This window comes from Balaenoptera acutorostrata, chromosome 1 (genome assembly GCF_949987535.1).
Source record: "Balaenoptera acutorostrata chromosome 1, mBalAcu1.1, whole genome shotgun sequence".
Taxonomy (NCBI): domain Eukaryota; kingdom Metazoa; phylum Chordata; class Mammalia; order Artiodactyla; family Balaenopteridae; genus Balaenoptera; species Balaenoptera acutorostrata.
Window position 1 is genome coordinate 38,087,427 of NC_080064.1, and position 18,368 is coordinate 38,105,794.

Genomic DNA, 18,368 nt, shown 5'->3' on the forward strand with positions numbered 1-18,368 from the left:
GTAAATATGAAACATCAAGTTTATAGAAAAGTGAAAAAATAGTACAAAGAACTCTTCCCATGCTTTACCCTGGATTCCCACCTTTCCTTTATAATTCCTTTTAGCATGACCATAAGTAGATATGACCCTAAATAATACTAGATATAGTTTTGTTGCTTTCTGGCATGAAATTGTCCCAGATTCACCTATGTACTTCCCCTGCCCTGGCTTAGAATCAATTATTTCTCAATGGAGTCTTGGTTATTTTTAGTGGGAAATGGATTTTCAGGAGCACAGTCTAGGTGCTAGGGGGGTTACTCATTGCTCCTGAGTTGGTCATTATTTTTAGACTTTATTAGTAAACACAACTATGAAATATTTTTAAGTTATTTATTAGTACTTTTCAAAAAAATGAATGTTCTGGGAAACTGCTTCTTCCTTTTTTTTTTTTTTTTTAAACTTATTTTTAGTGAGCAGTTGCAGAATGTGAGATTTTCAGGATTGCACATACTGGGTTATAACAAATACTGCATTCTCTTCTGTCTGATCGTAAACTCAAATCTAGGATATAACTGTCTTGTTCACTGTAGTGTACTTCATGTGTAGCAAATAAGCATACAACGGTTATTTGAGTAAGGATTAAATTTGATAATGTAAATAAATATTATGTAAAACCTTAATATTTTGAGCATTTAATAAATCGCTCTTTTTTTAATAAATTTATTTATTTTTATTTTTGGCTGCATTGGGTCTTTGTTGCAGCGTGCAGGCTTCTCATTGCGGTGGCTTCTCTTGTTAGGGAGCACAGGCTCTAGGCACGTGGGCTCAGGAGCTGTGGCTCGTGGGCTCTAGAGCGCAGGCTCAGTAGCTGTGACACACGGGCTTAGTTGCTCCGCGGCATGTGGGATCTTCTCGGACCAGGGCTCGAACCCGTGTCCCCTGCATTGGCAGGCGGATTCTTAACCACTGAGCCACCAAGTAAGTCCCCTAAATCGCTCTTTTTATGGCTTTATATTTTCTTTTCTTTTTTATAAAGTTTATTTATTTTTGGCTGCATTGGGTCTTCGTTGCTGCGCGTGAGCTTTCTCTAATTGCGGCAAGCGGGGGCTACTCTTCATTGTGGTGTGCGGGCTTCTCGTTGTGGTGGCTTCTCTTGTTGTGGAGCACGGGCTCTAGGCGCGCGGACTTCAGTAGTTGTGGCACGAGGGCTCAGTAGTTGTGGCTCACGGGCTCTAGAGCGCAGGCTCAGTAGTTGTGGCGCACGGGCTTAGCTGCTCCATGGCATGTGGCATCTTCCTGGATCAGGGCTCGAACCCGTGTCCCCTGCATTGGCAGGCGGATTCTTAACCACTGCACCACCAGGGAAGTCCCCATATTTTCTTAATTTGTTTAATTTCTAGTCTTAAAATAGCCTTCAGTTTTACTTTTTTCCCCTTAATTTTTTATTACAGAATTGAAGAAGATGTCCCTGCTCCTTCTACCTCTACAGATAAAGTGGAGAGGTAAGATTATTTACATGGTACAATTAGATTTATATCTGGAACATAGACTAAGAGCTATATAACTTGAGGGCAGTTTGTTTCATTATTTTCAATAGGTAACGAATAAGACTGAATGTTAAAGTACCTGTCTAATTTAAAGTATGGAGTCCTGACAATGATGTCGTCAGGTTTTTTTGTATTCGATTAAAATATTAGAATTGAAAAAATGTTTTAATTCTTCTTCTTACTTAGTACCCAACATGCCTGGCAAATGCTAACTTATTTTTCTGTTGTTGTTATGGCATGCAGGCTCAGTAGTTGTGGCTCGCGGGCTCTAGAGCGCAGACTCAGTAGCTGCGGTGCATGGGCTCAGTTTCTCTGCAGCATGTGGGATCTTGCCAGACCAGGGCTCGAGCCCATGTCCCCTGCATTGGCAGGCGGATTCTTAACCACTGTGCCACCAGGGAAGTCCCTAACTTATTCTTTTCTTAAAAAATATTTTTTTAATTTATTTATTGGCTGTGTCAGATCTTAATTGCAGCGCAGACCTCTCTCTAGTTGTGGCGCATGGGCTCTCTAGTTGTGGCACATGGGCTTATTTGCCCCACAGCATGTGGGATCTTAGTTTCCCGACCAGGGATCGAGCCCGCGTCCCCTGCACTGGAAGGCAGATTCGTAACCACTGGACCAGCAGGGAAGTCCCTAACTTATTCTTTCTTTGAATACTTCTACTGATTTAGATCTCTGTTTTGTAAGGTTGCCATTTTCAATTTTGTTGTTATTCTGGTTGAAAGTTTTAAATTTTATATTGAGCTCACACGTACTTCCATGTAACTTCCCCATCTGGATGTGACCGTGGTTTTTAACCAGAGGTAAGCATAATAATTAATTAACTAGAAAGCTTATCCAAAAGGTAAATGCCTGGGTTGCATTCCTACAGATTTCATTTGTTGAGTGTATGAGTGTTTTGGAAAAGCTTCCTGTTAAATCTTAAGCTCACTTAGGTTGAAAATTACTGTTCTAAATTCTGTTTAATCCTTTATGCAAAATATCTGCACCTTTTTTTTTTTAAGAGTAAGTTTTTCATTTGTTTCATCATTTCACAGTGTGGTCTTAAATTCCATTGTTATCTTGGTTATTTAAACCGTGTCTTTTATAAATACTACCTACTGATTTGTGAGTCAGTCTCGTTTTTGGGTGGAAGGAGTACTGCTCAGGATCGGTCCTAAACACACATTTGCATAACCTTTTTAGAGTCTTGGTATATACCGTAGTATTAAATTTCTGGACTGAGAATAAGGTATAAATGTAGCTAGGCTATGTGACCCCTGGAACACTGCTGATATGTGATTATTTATATTCTAAGCATTGATGATCTTTTGAGGAGCATGATAATCTGATTCTCAGAGAAACTTGGAAGGATGGTTGGAAAAAACATGACTAGTCTCATAAATTTGTAACAGCTCATCTGAAATGGTTATTTAGTACTGCCTGGCAACTATAGCATGTTTCCCTGGCCAAGTTGTTCTCTCATTCTGCTGAGTAACTTCTTAACATTCAGTACCGTCACCTGTCTTCTTGCTCTTACTTGATGATTTTACTTTTAAAAAAAATTTGATTGGGGACTTCCTGGTGGCGCAGTGGTTAAGAATCCGCCTGCCAACGCAGGGGACACGGGTTCGAGCCCTGGTCCGGGAAAATCCCACATGCTGTGGAGCAACTAAGCCCGTGTGCCACAACTACTGAGCTGGCGCTCTAGAGCCCGTGAGCCACAACTACTGAGCCTGTGTGCCACAACTACTGAAGCCCACGTGGCTGAGCCCATGCTCCGCAACAAGAGGCCACTGCAATGAGAAGCCCATGCACCGCAACGAAGAAGTTGCCTGCGTGCCACTTCTGAGAAAGCCTGCATGCAGCAGTGAAGACCCAATGCAACCAAAAATAAATAAATAAAATAAATTTATAAAAAATTTGATTGTTCAGTAATAAGCAGTAGGAAGAGGAATTTCTTAATCACTCCATCTTAAATCTGTACCCACACATTCTTTTCTTTCTTTTTTTTTTTTTTTTTTCTTTTTATTTGTTTGCTCTCAGCCTTAGTTGCAGCCGGCGGGCTCCTTAGTTGCGGTACGCGAACTCTTAGTTGCGGTACGCATGTGGGATCTAGTTCCCTGACCAGGGATCGAACCCGGGCCCCCTGCATTGGCTGCACGGAGTCTTATCCACTGTGCCACCAGGGAAGTCCCACATTCTTTTCTTTTGGATGTTGGTCCATGCTCTTATTCAGAGGTTCTCAAGGTGCAGTCTGTATGCCCCTGGGATCCCCAAGACCCTTTCAGAGATTCCACAAGGTCAAAATTTTTCGTAATTGGTAGACCATTTGCCGTTTTCACTGGTTGACATTGGCACTAATGGTGCAAAAGCAATGGTGGGTAAACCTGCTGGCCCTTTATTTAACATAGGTCAAGGCAGTACAAGTAGTTCACTCCCAGTTTCACTTCTATTGCTTCCATGATGAAGCAATAGAAACTAATAAATTTATTCTCAGTCCTTCACTACATGGTTTTAGAATATTCTGTGTGACAAAATGGGAAATAGGAATGCTAATTCTGCACCCTGAAGTAGGTAGGTAAGATGGTTGTCTTTAGGAAAAGCATTTGTGTGACTGTTTGAATTAAGAATTAAATTTTTCGTGGAATTCTGGATTTGAAAGGATGACCAACAGACTGATTACTCAGACTTGGGTATTTGGCAGACAGTTTCTCAAAAATTAATAAAGTGAGGCTGTCACTTTAAGGGAAGCAACTGAGAATATCTGTTGTCAGTGATAGAATTTGAGCTTTCAAATGAAAATTAAGATCTTAGAAGTTGTATTGACTACCTGAGCCTGACTCATGTAGTCCCAGTATTTCAAGACTCTTCTGATGAAATTGGTGGTTGTTGTTGTTGTTTTATATTGTGGTGTAATGCACATAACATAAAATTTACAATCATAGGGACTTCCCTGGTGGTCCAGTGGTTAAGAATCCGCTTTCCGATGCAGGGGACTCGGGTTCGATCCCTGGTCAGGGAACTAAGATCCCACATGCCACGGGGCAACGAAGTCCATGCGCTCTAGAGCCCGCGCTCTGCAGCGAAGATCCTGCGTGCCACAACTAAGACCTGATGCAGCCTAATAAATAAATAAATATTAAAAAAAATTACCATCATAACCATTTTTAAATGTACAGTTCAGTAATGTTAAGTACATGTACGTTGCTGTGGAGCCAGTCCGTTCTTGCAGAACTGAAACTCTCCACCATCCATCTCCAGAACATTTTCATCTTTCCAACTGAAACTCTACCCTTTAAACAACGTTCCATCTCTTCCCCCAGCCCCTGGTAGCCACCACCATCCTACTCTCTGTCTCTGTGAATTTGACTACTCTAGGTACCTTATATAAATGAAATCCTACATCGTTTGTCTTTTTATGACTGGCTTATTTAACTTAGCATAGTGTCTTCAGGGTTAATCCATGTTATAGCATCTGTCAGAGTTCTCTTTTTAAGGCTGAATAATATGCCATTGTATGTATAGACCACATTTTGTTTATCCATTCATCTATCAATGGATACTTGAGTTGATTCCACCTTTTGGCTATTGTGAATAATGCTGCTTATGTACATGAGTGTACAAAATCATTCATGAATAGGAGATCTATTCAGAGTACAAGATAGACCAATGATTTTTATTTTATTTTAAATAAATAAATGAATTTATTTATTTATTTTTTGCTGCATTGGGTCTTCATTGCTGCGTGGGCTTTCTCTAGTTGCGGTGAGCGGGGGCTACTCTTCATTGCTGTGTGCAGGCTTCTCATAGCGGTGGCTTCTCTTGTTGCAGAGCACAGGCTCTATGCGTGCAGGCTTCAGTAGTTGCGGCACACGGGCTCAGTAGTTGTGGCTCGCAGGCTCTAGAGTGCAGGCTCAGTAGTTGTGGTGTATGGGCTTAGTTGCTCCGCGGCATGTGGGATCTTCCTGGACCAGGGCTCGAACCCCTGTCCCTTGCATTGGCAGGCAGATTCTTAACCACTGCACTACCAGGGAAGTCCCAGAACAATGATTTTTAATGTAGCAGTATGAAAAGTTCGTCAGTACATCTTCAGATTCTGCAATGCAGATAACCTTTAAGGAACTACCACTCATTGAGTTTTACTATAGTATCAAAGAAGAATATCCACAGCCATTTACAAGATTATTCAAGGGAATTCCCTGGTGGTGCAGTGGTTAGGACTCCACGCTTCCACTGCCAGGGGTCTGGATTCGATCACTGGTCGGGGAACTAAGATCCCACAAAAAATTTTAAAAAGGTTATTAAAGTACTCCCTTTTCCAAGCAGGTATCAGTGTGAGGTCAGATATTTTATACTTAATTGGAAACAACAAATCCCAATGGGTTAAATGCAGAAAAGTGAATATGAAAATCCAGCTTTTCTATTAAGCCAGACATTGAAGAGATTTGCAAAAATGTTCAATAGTGCTTCTCACTAAATTTTTTATGTTTGGGAAATAGTCATTTTTCATAGAAGTCATGTTAACATGTAACATTTTAAAATATTTAAAAAATTTTTTAGTTTTAATTTCAATATGGTAAATACCAATAGATATTACTCACATACACAAAGGCTCTTCGAGGACCTTCTGTAATTTGATAGTGTAAAGAGTCTGGAGACCAAAAAGTTTGTGAGCCATTGCTCTTCTTTTTTTTTAATTAATTAATTTTTGTCTGTGTTGGGTCTTTGTTGCGGTGTGCAGGCTTCTTGTTGCGGTGGCTTCTCTTGTTGCAGAGCACGGGCTCTAGGTGCGCGGGTTTCAGTAGTTGTGGCTCGTGGGCTCTAGAGTGCAGGCTCAGTAGCTGTGGCGCACAGGCTTAGTTGCTCTGCAGCATGTGGGATCTTCCTGGACCAGGCCTCGAACCCGTGTCCCCTGCATTGGCAGGTGGATTCTTAACCACTGCGCCACCAGGGAAGTCCCCATTGCTCTTATATAGAGACCAACATTTCCACTTGTTCAGTGGATCCCATCCTCAGTCATCTATCTACTCAAGAACAGAGCTCTTGTAGTTCTCTATCTAGCAGTACTACTCCATTCCTCTCCTATGAGGTTATTTGTACCGACCTACTAAGTATCGCATAGTCTTCCCTTGGTGTTCATGGGGGATTGGTTCCAGGATACCCCCGCCCCCTGCCCCCAGTACTAAAATCTGTGTATTCTCAAGTCCCTTATATAAAATGGCATAGTATTTGCATATAACCGAACACATACTCCTGTATACTTTAAAATTGTCTCTAGATTACTTATACTACCTAGTACAACGTAAATAGTTGTAAATATTATGAAAATGCTATGTAAATAGTTGGCCAATGTGCAGCAAATTCAAGTTTTGCTTTTTGGAACTTTCTGGAATTACCACACACCCCCCCCCCCCCCCGGAGTATTTTTAATCCTTGGTTGATGAGGAGGGCCAACTGTATTCCTGTTCTTAACCCTTCATTGATTCCCCCACATCCCCTTCTACCTATTACTTCATTTCTGTTTCTTGGACAAGAAAACATGAAAGAGTTGTCGTTACTTTGTTTCTTTACTTCCCCTTTTTTATTTCCTGAACCTTCTTCAGGTTTTTCTTTTACCATTCTAAAATGGTCTTGCTTAATGGTCATTAATGCCATCTATATTATTCCTTAATCTAGTGATTAGTTAATCTTGCCAGTAACATTTGATCCAGTGGATCACTTCTTTCTTTACATGTCTTCATTTGGCTTCAGGGATACTATATTTTTTTCCCTTACTAGCTATTCTTTTTTCAGTAGGGGGAGTGACAGGGGCTTGTTCTCCCCCATTTCCCCTGCCTCTGATGTAGGAATGCTCTCAGGGCTCAGTCCTATGACTTCTTTATTAATAGTCACTCCCTAGGTAATCTCGCCCAGTTTAGCTCAGGCCTGTGGCTTTAAGCGCATGACACCCCATTTGTATCTCTAGACCCTACATATTTCCTGAATCTCTTCCTTTCAATATCTTGGAGGTTCAGTAGGCATCTTACAATTAACGTGTCCAAAACTAGATTACCCTGCCCCTCACCTGCTTTTCCCTCAGTTGGCTATCTCAATAAATGGCAATGTTGTATAAATCTTGATCTAGATCGTCTAGATGATCTAGAGATCTAGATGGTCCCTGCCACTAATTCTCAGTTTTCACATCTGTAAAATGGAGATAATAAGTTACAGCCTTATGAAGTAGATACCAAGATTAAATGTAAATATAGGTATAATTATCACGTGGCACATAGTAAGTATCCATTGTTATTACAGTTGCCCAGGCCAGAAAGCATTGGCTTTATTACTTTTTCATTCAAGAAATTATGTATCCAGTACATTAGCAAATTCCAAAATAAGTATATTGAGAATCTAACCATTTCTACTATTTCCTTGGTCTTAGCCTAGATTCTTTCTAAGTAGTCTTCTCCTATTACTGTTTTTTTTTTGAAGGTTTTTTTTTTTTTTTTTTTTTGGTTGTGTTGGGTCTGTGTGTGGGCTTTTTCTAGTTGTGGCGAGTGGGGGCTGCTCTTCGTTGTGGTGCGCGGGCTTCTCATTGTGGTGGCTTCTCTTGTTGTGGGACACAGGCTGTAGGTGCACGGGCTTCAGTAGTTGTGGCATGTAGGCTCAGTAGTTGTGGTTTGCGGGCTCTAGAGCGCAGGCTCAGTATTTGTGACACACGAGCAACTCTGCGGCAAGTGGAATCTTCCCGGACCAGGGCTTGAACCCGTGTCCGCTGCATTGGCAGGCGGATTCTTAACCACTGCGCCACCAGGGAAGTCCCCTAAACTGCACATTTTTGAAGTGAGTAATTTGATGAGCTTTTACATGTGTATATACCTGTAGACCAATATCATAAGATAATGACATATTTATCATCTCAAAATTTCTTTATGCTCCTTTGTACTTCATTCCCTCTCCAGGCAACCATTAATCTACTTTCTGTCGCTGTAGATGAGTTTGCATTTTGTAGAACATTATCTAAATCGAATCATACTGTATGTACTGTTTTTGGTATGGCATCTTTGATTCAGCATAATCAGGATTCATCCATGTTATGTGTTTCAACAGTTCATTCCTTTTTATTGATATTCCATATTGTGGATATATCACAATTTATCCATTTGGGTTTCTAGTTTTTAGCTACTACAGATAAAGCTGCTATGAATATATGTGTACGTGTCTTTTTATGGGTATATACTTTCATTTCTCTTGGGTTAATTCCTAGGAATGGAATGGCTAGATATTATATGATGGGTATATATCTAACTTTTTAAGAAACTCGCCAGCTGTTTTCTAAAGTGACTCTCCCATTTTACATTCCTGTCAGCAGAGTATGAGAGTTCTAGTTGCTCTACATCTTTGCCAACACTTGATGTGGTCAGTCTTTACATTTTTGCCATTCTAGTGGGAGTATAATAGTATCTCATTATGAGTTTAATTTGCATTTCTCAAATGACTGATGTTGTTGAGCGTCTTTTCATGTGCTTATTTACCATGCATATATCTTAGTAGTGAGCTTTTTTAGTGATAGGTAAGTGTGGGTTAGCTAAGCCTTGCCAGAGTAGTTCAGAGGTTTAAAGAAATTAAAGAAAGTGTTATGGTTTAAATGTAGCAGGTATTCCAAAAATGTTGGTTCCAAAAGTATTTGACGTTTGAAAAAAATCTTTCTCTTGCAGTCTGGATGTGGATAGTGAAGCTAAGAAACTATTGGGTTTAGGACAGAAACATCTGGTGATGGGGGATATTCCAGCAGCTGTCAATGCCTTCCAGGAAGCAGCTAGTCTTTTGTAAGTACTGTGTTTTGCTATGATGGGCTATTGTGTTCCTAATAAACTTGAATCATAAAAAGTTGTTTAACGGGATAAAAAGAATAAAGAGCAAGAGTTTAAGAAGATTTGATTATTTTTCATGTGTAAATTTATTCCTATAACTATAAAATTTACGTATCACTGACCAATTTCAGCCTTTGATTTTCCTGAGTTAAAGTAATTTGTTTTCTGTTCATCACTAACTAACTAACTTGTCCTGGTTTTGGTTCAGGGTCATATTTGTCCATTTTTTTCCACAACCCTTACTCCCTCTAGAACAGAATCTTATTCCTGGATGTCTGCAATAATCTCGTCAGATTATTGGCCTCTGGCCTCTTCATCATCACCTGAGTCTGAAGAGCTGAGGTTCTGGTATTCAGTGGTGTGCTAAGGGTAGGGCCCAGATTTCATCTGATACTGAGTATTTAGGTATTTTTATATAAAAATGCGTAGTTATCTTACAATGAAAATGTTAAAATCTAAGTTTTTAAGATTAAGCACATAGAAACACGCTTCTTAGCTTATTCCTTATTCCTGGAAAGTTCAGTTTTCTCACTGTCCTGCCATTAAGGGTATTTAGGAGGAAAATTTGAGATACATTATTCTAATCTAGTAGGCTACCCTTAAACATGACCTTCATCACAATAGTTTCTTTGTTTAGTTGCTCTGTTTACTCTCACTAATCTCTTAGGCTATTAGTTGGCCTGACTTAGCATGATTTCTGCCAATCCTTTACCCCACGAAAGCTGGTCTCCTTACTCCACATAAAGTACCTCCTCCTTACCATTTATCACACTTGTGATTTTTTTCCTCTTCTTCTTCCCTGTCTAGATATTAATAGCTTGAATTTGTATATATAGTGCTATCTGTATTTCTAAGCATTATTTTAAATGATTTTATATACATTAACTTAATTAGTTCTTGCAATAGCTCTGAGCGGTTCTTAACATTTCCATTTTACAGATGAGAAAGCTAAGGTACTGTGAGATTAAGTAACTTGACTAAGGTTAAAAGTTAGAGGCAGGATTTGAACCTAGGCAGTCAGGCTCCAGAGAACATGCTCTTAACTCTTTATCATCATGCCTTTCCATGGACCTTATTCATGCTTTAGGTCCCAGCCAAAGGCCCTCTAACAATATTCTGACCCATATTGACCCCTATCTTATACCAGGAGAAACGCCTATTAATGTAATTTGGCTCTTAGATTATATAGTATAACTGTAGCAAATGGATGTCTTTTAGAGTATATATTATATTCTAATTATATAATGTATATTATATATCTAAATTTGTAATTATATACTATATAGATGAAGAACAGGCAACATTAATTCATTCATTCTTAAAGTCCCTTGGACCTTGACTTCAAAGCAAGAGGAGTGGAGCATTGGTTTCCTAGAAGGATGTGTTACAGAAGAAATGTCATTTTATAGCTAAAGAACTAGGGGAAAAAAATTTTAGACTAGATGTTAATTAGCTGTTTATTCTCTTTGTAGAGGTAAGAAGTATGGAGAGACAGCTAATGAATGTGGAGAAGCCTTCTTTTTCTATGGGAAATCGCTTCTGGAGTTGGCAAGGTATGTCTTTCAAGCCAAGTTTTTAAGTAATATGTTTTGTATCATAGTAGTCTATTTAAAAACTTGTTTCTTTGTTTGCTAAGATTGTTTACTAGCTTTGAGATTTCACATGAGCTAAGTGAGACTGGCTTTACTGGGGGGGTTTAGAAGGAACATGAAAGATTGATGGAAGTTTTTTTGGGGGAGGGGGTGTGCTGTGGGCTTGTGGGATATTAGTTCCCCGACCAGGGATTGAACTCGTGCCCCCAGCAGTGAAAGCATGGAGTCCTAATCACTGGACCGCCAGAGAATTCACTTGATGGGAGTTTTGAAAGGCACTTGATACAAAGAGTAAAGTTATACTTAGGTTTTGACTTTTGCAGTAATTAGAAGCAAAGGTCTTTCCATTAGTGAATAGTCAGTAATTTATCAAAGTCCAATTTAGAGAGAGAACCTTTGAAAGCACTCTCAGCTAGCCCAAAACAGTCATCCATAAGAAGGACTGAATGAAGGACAATTTGAAAACACTGGCATGTGAAAATGTCTTAAGACTCACAAGTAGTCTTAACTGTTGGAAAGTTGTGTATTTTCCACCAGAATTTATTAATCAGAATAAAATATATTGAGGGTACACAGAGTAGCAAATATTCTGTAATCTATTTAATCTTTGTTCTGCTAAGTTTTCTAATTTTGTAGAGCATTCTAAGGATTTGTCATGAAAACCTTGCCAGAATGTTTTTGGCCATCTAGAGAAATGTAGGTGGATGAGAAGTTTGGGAAATATGGCCCTTTTGATAAGAGTCATCAGTGCTTTTTCAGGTGGCTGGATAAAAAGGGTATGTTTGTTTCTTTCAGTGCTCTTACAGCCTTAATTTATATTAGAAGTTTTGATCATTGCATTTCTTTCATGAGTGCTTATAGTTTATATTCTCTGTACTTGCTTACTCTTCTGTTGCTTTTATAATACAGGACTACAGTTTCTGTCTTACGAAGACTGTTAGGTTCTAGCCATCATACCTTTAGTGCTTTCTCCTTTTGTTCTGCTAGAATGGAGAATGGTGTGTTGGGAAATGCCCTGGAAGGTGTGCATGTGGAAGAGGAGGAAGGAGAAAAAACAGAAGAAGAAACTCTGGTAGAAAATAATGATAACATAGATGGTATGTGGAGTTGCATGTGACATTCAAGAGATGCGACGTTTATTTCTTGTGTACAAGTGATGGAAATAGGGCTCTCCTTATCCTGAATGGTCTCTCCTGGGGTGACACCTGCATCTGGTGGAGACTGCAGGGGAGGTGGCTGATTACTGAAACTGATAGCAGGCTTTTGTAAGGGGATAACTTAATTTCCCAAATAAATCTGGTAATTTAAATTGATGTTTTAAGTATTAAAACAACCTTAAATATTTTTCTGATGTGAATTTTAAAAAGCTTTGCAGCTCAGTTATTTTAATGGCTGTGCTTTTGGAGCCCTTTTACATTTTTTTGTGTCTAAGAAAATTAAATGTTAATTTCTAATTTGAGTTTGGCTGCTAGAATTTTACATATCAGATGGAGGTCTATATAGTGTTTAGAAGAGAATGTAAAGCTTGGCATCTCTTACCTAACTGATACCAGAATGCTCAAGTAAAATAATATCTAATTTAAGGAGCTTGGGTTTCTTTTGCAGTAAGTTGCTCTGCTAGCTGGGAGTTTCCCTTTGCTTTTCTCAAGGGGGCAGATAATTTGCAGGCCATCTGCTAAACACATAAGCCAGGCTGTTTGAGGGTTTAAAGGGAATGTATTTTTAGTTTCCATTTATGCTTTTATCATTAAACTCGAAGACATGTTTATGCTTCATGTTCTTTAACCATGTAGAGGAAGCAAGGGAAGAGTTGAGAGAACAGGTTTATGACGCCATGGGAGAAAAAGAAGCCAAAAAAACAGAAGACAAGTCTCTGGTAAAGCCTGAAACGGATAAAGAACAGGAAACTGATATGGAGAAGGGTGGAAGAGAAGATATGGATATAAGTGAGCCTGCAGGGGAACTACAGGAAAAAGTTGAATCAACTCCAGATCAGTTAACTGAAACCACTAAAGAGGGAAAAGGAACAGCAGCACCAGAAGGACTGAATGAAGCTGAAGTCACTTCTCAGAAGCCAGAACAGGAAACACCAGATGCTGAGGAAGGAAAATCAGTTTCTGGAACTGACGTCCAAGAAGAGTGCAGAGAAAAAGGAGGTCAGGGAGAAGTAATTGCGAGCATAGAGGAGAAACCAAAAGAAGCTTCAGAAGAGCAACCTGTTGTGACTCTAGAAAAGCAGGGCACTGCAGTGGAGATAGAAGCAGTCAAGCCAGTGGATGTGGGTGGGGATGAGCCAAAGGAGCAGGTAGCTGTTTCTGCAAGTGAGCCAGGAAAGGCTGTTCTTGAGCAGTTGGTAGGGCAAGAATTGCCTGCTGCTGAAGAGTCACCAGAGGTGACAGCACAGGCTGCAGAGGCCTCAGCTGCAGAAGCTGGATCAGAAGTCTCTGAGAAGCCTGGGCAGGAGGACCCAGTTCTCCCTAAGGATGGTGCAGTCAACGGACTATCAGCTGCAGGGGATCACACTCCCAGTGAACCGAAGACTGATGCAGAAGGGTGGACAGAAACAAAAGATGGCTCAGGACTAGAGGAGAAGGTCAGGGCAGAGTTGGTTCCTAGCCAGGAGGAGACTAAGCTGTCTATAGAAGAGTCTGAGGCAGCTGGAGATGGGGTTGAGACTAAGGTAGCCCAGGGGGCTACTGAGAAATCCCCTGAAGACAAAGTTAAGATAGCTGCTAATGAAGAAACACAAGACAAAGAAGAACAGATGAAAGAGGGTGAAGGTAACCGGGACATGCAAGAGCTGCAGTGGGTGGAGTACATTCTGGATTTGACTCACTAATCATGGGTAAAAAAGTCAGCCTTCCATTCAGGATTTTCCGTCTGCCTTTGGATTAGGAGAGGGCTAAGTGAAAATGGGGATAGTTTAAGAAGGTGGTGATAAGTTGAGCAAGTTAAAGCAAGTCTTCTTTAGCTGGCTTATAAACTAACGCTTTACTAACTGCAAAATAGGCCTTTCTGTGATATCTGAGACTTGGCTAGCTATCAGTAACTTGTACCATACTAGCCAATAAAGGTGGGTGGGAAGTGGGGTAGATAGGGAAATAGTGGGCTAGGCTGGCAGAGAATGCTGAATGGATGTTCACTTGCATGCCTCTTGATTTTTAAATTTACTGTTCACTTGGTTCCTTTTTCTCTGCTTTAGGAATCAGAATTAGAGCAGTAGAATCCACTGAATTGATACACTTAAGCAGGCATGCCGTTTAAATGAAGGCAGTTAACCCTTGAATGGTCTATCGCCAGAGTGGAAGAACTCTGGTAATCTTTACTTTTAGTCTTCAGTAAGTGTTTAGAGGCTTATTCACATTAGTTAAATTAGCCCCCTCCAAAGATAACAGAAAACCTAACAGTTAAGCCCTCTTGCTGCTTTCCCCCCTCATTTCATGCTTGCTTTGGCTGCTAAACTGAATTTTTTGTTACTTAGAACATTATAAAGTGTGGATGCTTTAATAGTATTATTGGTCTAATTGTGATTCAGTTTCATCAAGATGTATAAGCCTCTAATTAGCAACTCCATAACTGGCACGTCTGACTTGAGTTATACTATCATTTGAGGATTCTACTGTCCATAAGATTATCTAACGTTGTTATTAATAACCATAGGTATATTCCAATTAATCATTATTACACATGTATATTACTTACATAATTGACAGACTACTTCGAGTTCTCTTAAGTTTTAGATGTTCAAAGACCCATTATCAATATGTGTAGCTAATTCTGGTAAACTTCCTTCTACCTATGTGCAGGTCCCTGTACTCCAGCCAGCACAGGCATGGTAACCAGAAGTGAATTGGCTAAATGGTAGAACCATTGGGCTGCTTATTGGGCTTTAGGAGGTATCTATGGAAAAAGCACAGAACTGAATTCCTCAATTTAAAAAAAACCTCCCATGTCTTAATCTTTAATGACAATTAGCTAGAGTAGTAAAAAGCTCTGCTGGCTCTCTGAAGTTGGACTTTGAATAATAAGCTACAGTAGAGATGTCATATTTCTCCACAGTTCAAAAACTATTCAATTGAGTCTCACAAGTAACATTGTTAGAGCTCTCTCACATACACTACTTTTGATTCCAAAATACAGTACTGTGTAGTAGGTAGTATTACTCCAGTTATAGTGATGAGGAAGCTGAGGCTTGGGGGTTACGTGACTTGTTTAGGGTCAAACAGTACATCATAGTACTGGAATCTGACCATAGATCTGATTTGAATGTATTGTTCTTCCCAAGATACCTCACACTGAGGAAGGCAACTTTCATCCCTTCCCTTAACCCACCTCTTGTCAGAAATTTATGTGGTAACACTAGCCTGCAGAAATCTTAAAAGAGGTTTTCTCTTAAAACCTCCATTTCCTGCCATCTCTTGGGCTCTCTATATCCCTAAAAAAAAAAAAAAAGATAATAAGCCTATTCTTTTCTAATTGTCACCCTAGATATGATTGGTAAGTGAACAAAATTTTAATGTTGTAGGCATAAAGCTTGGCCATGCTCAGATAGACTGTACCGGTCAATTTGTAGTGTTTCCTGACTATCCTTTGGGAATGCTAGAATAACCAGAGAATCAGCAGATTGCCTTTACTTGGCCTTTGAGCGTCATTCTTCTGGTTTGCACAACTCTCTGCCCATACTGTTTTGAAGATGCTACAAGATCAGAGAAATGATACGTTATAAAACATTGTTTCCCTTTCTCTGAAGGATGGCATACCACAAAAAAGACTCCATTTTCAAAGAAGCTTAGAAAATATTTTAACAGATCTCTTTACTGAGGCCTTCATTGCATTCCTAGTAATATGTGGGTACAGGTTACCAGGTTGGAAAGTGTTATTTTAAAGTAATGGCTTTCTCATTAACCTAGCTCCCTCTCCACCATTCCATGAAGGTAGTGCAGATTCCTCAAGAGAAACCAATATTTTTCTCAGACCATTATAAGAATTTTAATTTAAAAATTTGATGTAAAACTCCAAATAACTAGATATTTTATGCCAAATTAAATGTCAACTTTTAGCATTTTGGTATGAGTGGAACAGATACCAGATAAATAAGAAGAATATAGAATAACAACATTTTGTCAAATTTTCCTACAAATTGGGAAGGTAAGGCGTTTGGTTTTTTTAGTATTGTGAGAAATACAAAGATCTGCTTCACCTGTCATATATTCTGGTGGAGGATGGGCTTCATTGTCAGAATCAGTAAAACCACCCATCTAGTCTAACATCAGGGAACTAAGTACACCACTTCGAAATTTGGGCATGGAAAGATAATGGTGTATGGTGGTGTGGGTACTTATTTATATTTCAGAAGCACCAAATTACATAGTCAACAGGAGAAAAGGGAGGCACTTGATAAAACGGGGTTTGTTTGCTGTAGAGGTTAACTGTAATTAGCTTGTAACTTTAACTGGTTCTTAGCGGGCTTTAGTTTGTCCTTATAGGACTTTTCTGTGCCTATTCCCATCCTGAAGCAGTATTGTTAGATAAAAGTCCTTTAACCTGACTTCATGGCTCTAAGGCCTAGTTTTTAGTTAGGAGACAATATTTGAGTTTTTCTGCTGGTGTTAGATGCTTAATGAAAGATGGCAGAGATAGGCACATTATACGCATTTCATGAATTGTGAACCCCCCAAAGGTTCACTTGTTAATCACTTGACATTTTGAACCTTAAGTGATGTGTAGAGCTATTTATCAGCAGCCTGTCCTTAACAGGCAGTTAACTTGTGAGTGTTTGTTAATATGGTGAAATATGGTGTTGATATGGCTGGAAATTTTAACATGGTACTGCTCACTCAAATTCTGTACGTGCTAGAGCTGGCTGGAGTGTGTGGCATGCTCATTGGTGAGAGTTGTTAAGGGCTATGCTTTTCCCTCCACAGTTCTGTTGTGGGAAAGCTAGTTTCTTGAGTATTCTTGCTTTGAATGGACTGGAGTAATTTAACTTTTGGTATTTTCTTGGCCTTATTAGTATTAACTGACAATTGGCTTAAAGACCCCAGGAATACTGGCTGAGGCCTCCAACTGATTCTGGTTGAGTAGATGGGAGCTTCTAAGCCCATGAATAAAAGTCAGCTAATCTGTTCTGATCCGAACGGTCCAGGTTGACTTTTAGAAGAGAAACACAGCCTGTTGATCACTGAAGCTCTGAACCATAGACACTATAAGATTATACAATCTAAGTCTGGATTAGACTTGAATTAGACTGTTTTAACCACTGGCTTTTATTATTTATATCCAGTTCAGATGTTAACTGATTTGGCTTAGTATCTGGCCTGTCCTACCTCAGAATATAGGTTATTTGAGAGATGTTTATTGGAATTTTTGACTTGTCAGATCCTTAGTATTCTCAATACTGAAGAATTTTTACTTGCAGAAACCGAGGGCTCAGAAGAGGAGGATAAAGAAAATGACAAGGCTGAAGAAACACCAAATGATTCAATTCTTGAAAACAAGGTGAATTATTTGTTCAGTATCATTGTCTACTTTCTTATTGTGGTACTTTGGTTTACTAGTGTAGGCATGATTATTATAGGTAGCTGTTTCTTGGTTAGGGATTGGGGACCCTTTATTCATGCTGGGAATAGACAGATCCATTTGCCCCCAGGGGGTCCTGTCAGTTGGGACATGACCCAACATATCACTGCTAACTATCACTGACATAAGGTGATATGGGGTAGACTTTGTAGGGGTCCATTCTGTAGGTTTAGGGAGAAAAATATGAACTTTGAATCCTATATCAGTCTCTCCCCATCCCACGCCCCCAAGCTATACTAAATTATACATTTAGATTTGTAATCAAATGATGCCTGTCTTGTACTTCTGCCTAATACTAATGATTTGGATATACTTCAGTCTCTTCAAGAAAATGAAGAAGAGGAGATTGGGAACCTAGAGCTTGCCTGGGATATGCTGGATTTAGCAAAGATCATTTTTAAAAGGTAAAACTCTTGGTGCTTCTAGGCTTAGGTTGGGAGCTTGGTGGTTGAAAACAGAAAGCAGTTAGGGGTCGACAGATGCTATTAAGGTTTCTGACCATCTTTCCTTCTTTTAGGCAAGACACGAAAGAAGCTCAGCTTTATGCTGCACAGGCACATCTTAAACTAGGAGAAGTTAGTGTTGAATCTGGTAATACATTTTCCATTTTACTCTCTTCTCTAACACATCCCTTGCCCCTGCCTTAATCTTCCTCTAATTCCTTAAAATCCAGCTCAATTGATCATAAATTGTGGGCAATTAGCTTTAAAAGGACAGTAGGTTTTTTGGGTTCTCTATGGGTCCTAGAACAATGAACAGTCTTTTAAATGGTACTCTAACTGAAAGTCTCTCAATAGGGTTGGTTTTTTTTTCTTTTTGGCTGTATCGTGCAG

At 39.5% G+C, this 18,368-nt stretch overlaps 1 protein-coding gene across 4 annotated transcripts in view; it reads left to right on the forward strand.

The window, feature by feature from the left end:
• Positions 1-18,368, forward strand: part of NASP (nuclear autoantigenic sperm protein) — a 34,450-nt gene that overhangs the window by 12,896 nt on the left and 3,186 nt on the right. For 2 of the 4 annotated variants that reach the window (XM_057552086.1, XM_028163361.2), the window contains 8 exons: positions 1,431-1,481; positions 9,209-9,319; positions 10,837-10,917; positions 11,944-12,053; positions 12,750-13,736; positions 17,375-17,454; positions 17,854-17,939; positions 18,053-18,126. In XM_057552086.1, coding sequence (XP_057408069.1) covers positions 1,431-1,481; positions 9,209-9,319; positions 10,837-10,917; positions 11,944-12,053; positions 12,750-13,736; positions 17,375-17,454; positions 17,854-17,939; positions 18,053-18,126 — 1,580 coding nt within the window. The remainder of the gene's footprint in view (positions 1-1,430; positions 1,482-9,208; positions 9,320-10,836; positions 10,918-11,943; positions 12,054-12,749; positions 13,737-17,374; positions 17,455-17,853; positions 17,940-18,052; positions 18,127-18,368) is intronic. The other 2 variants (XM_028163368.2, XM_057552098.1) reach the window with 2 other exon arrangements.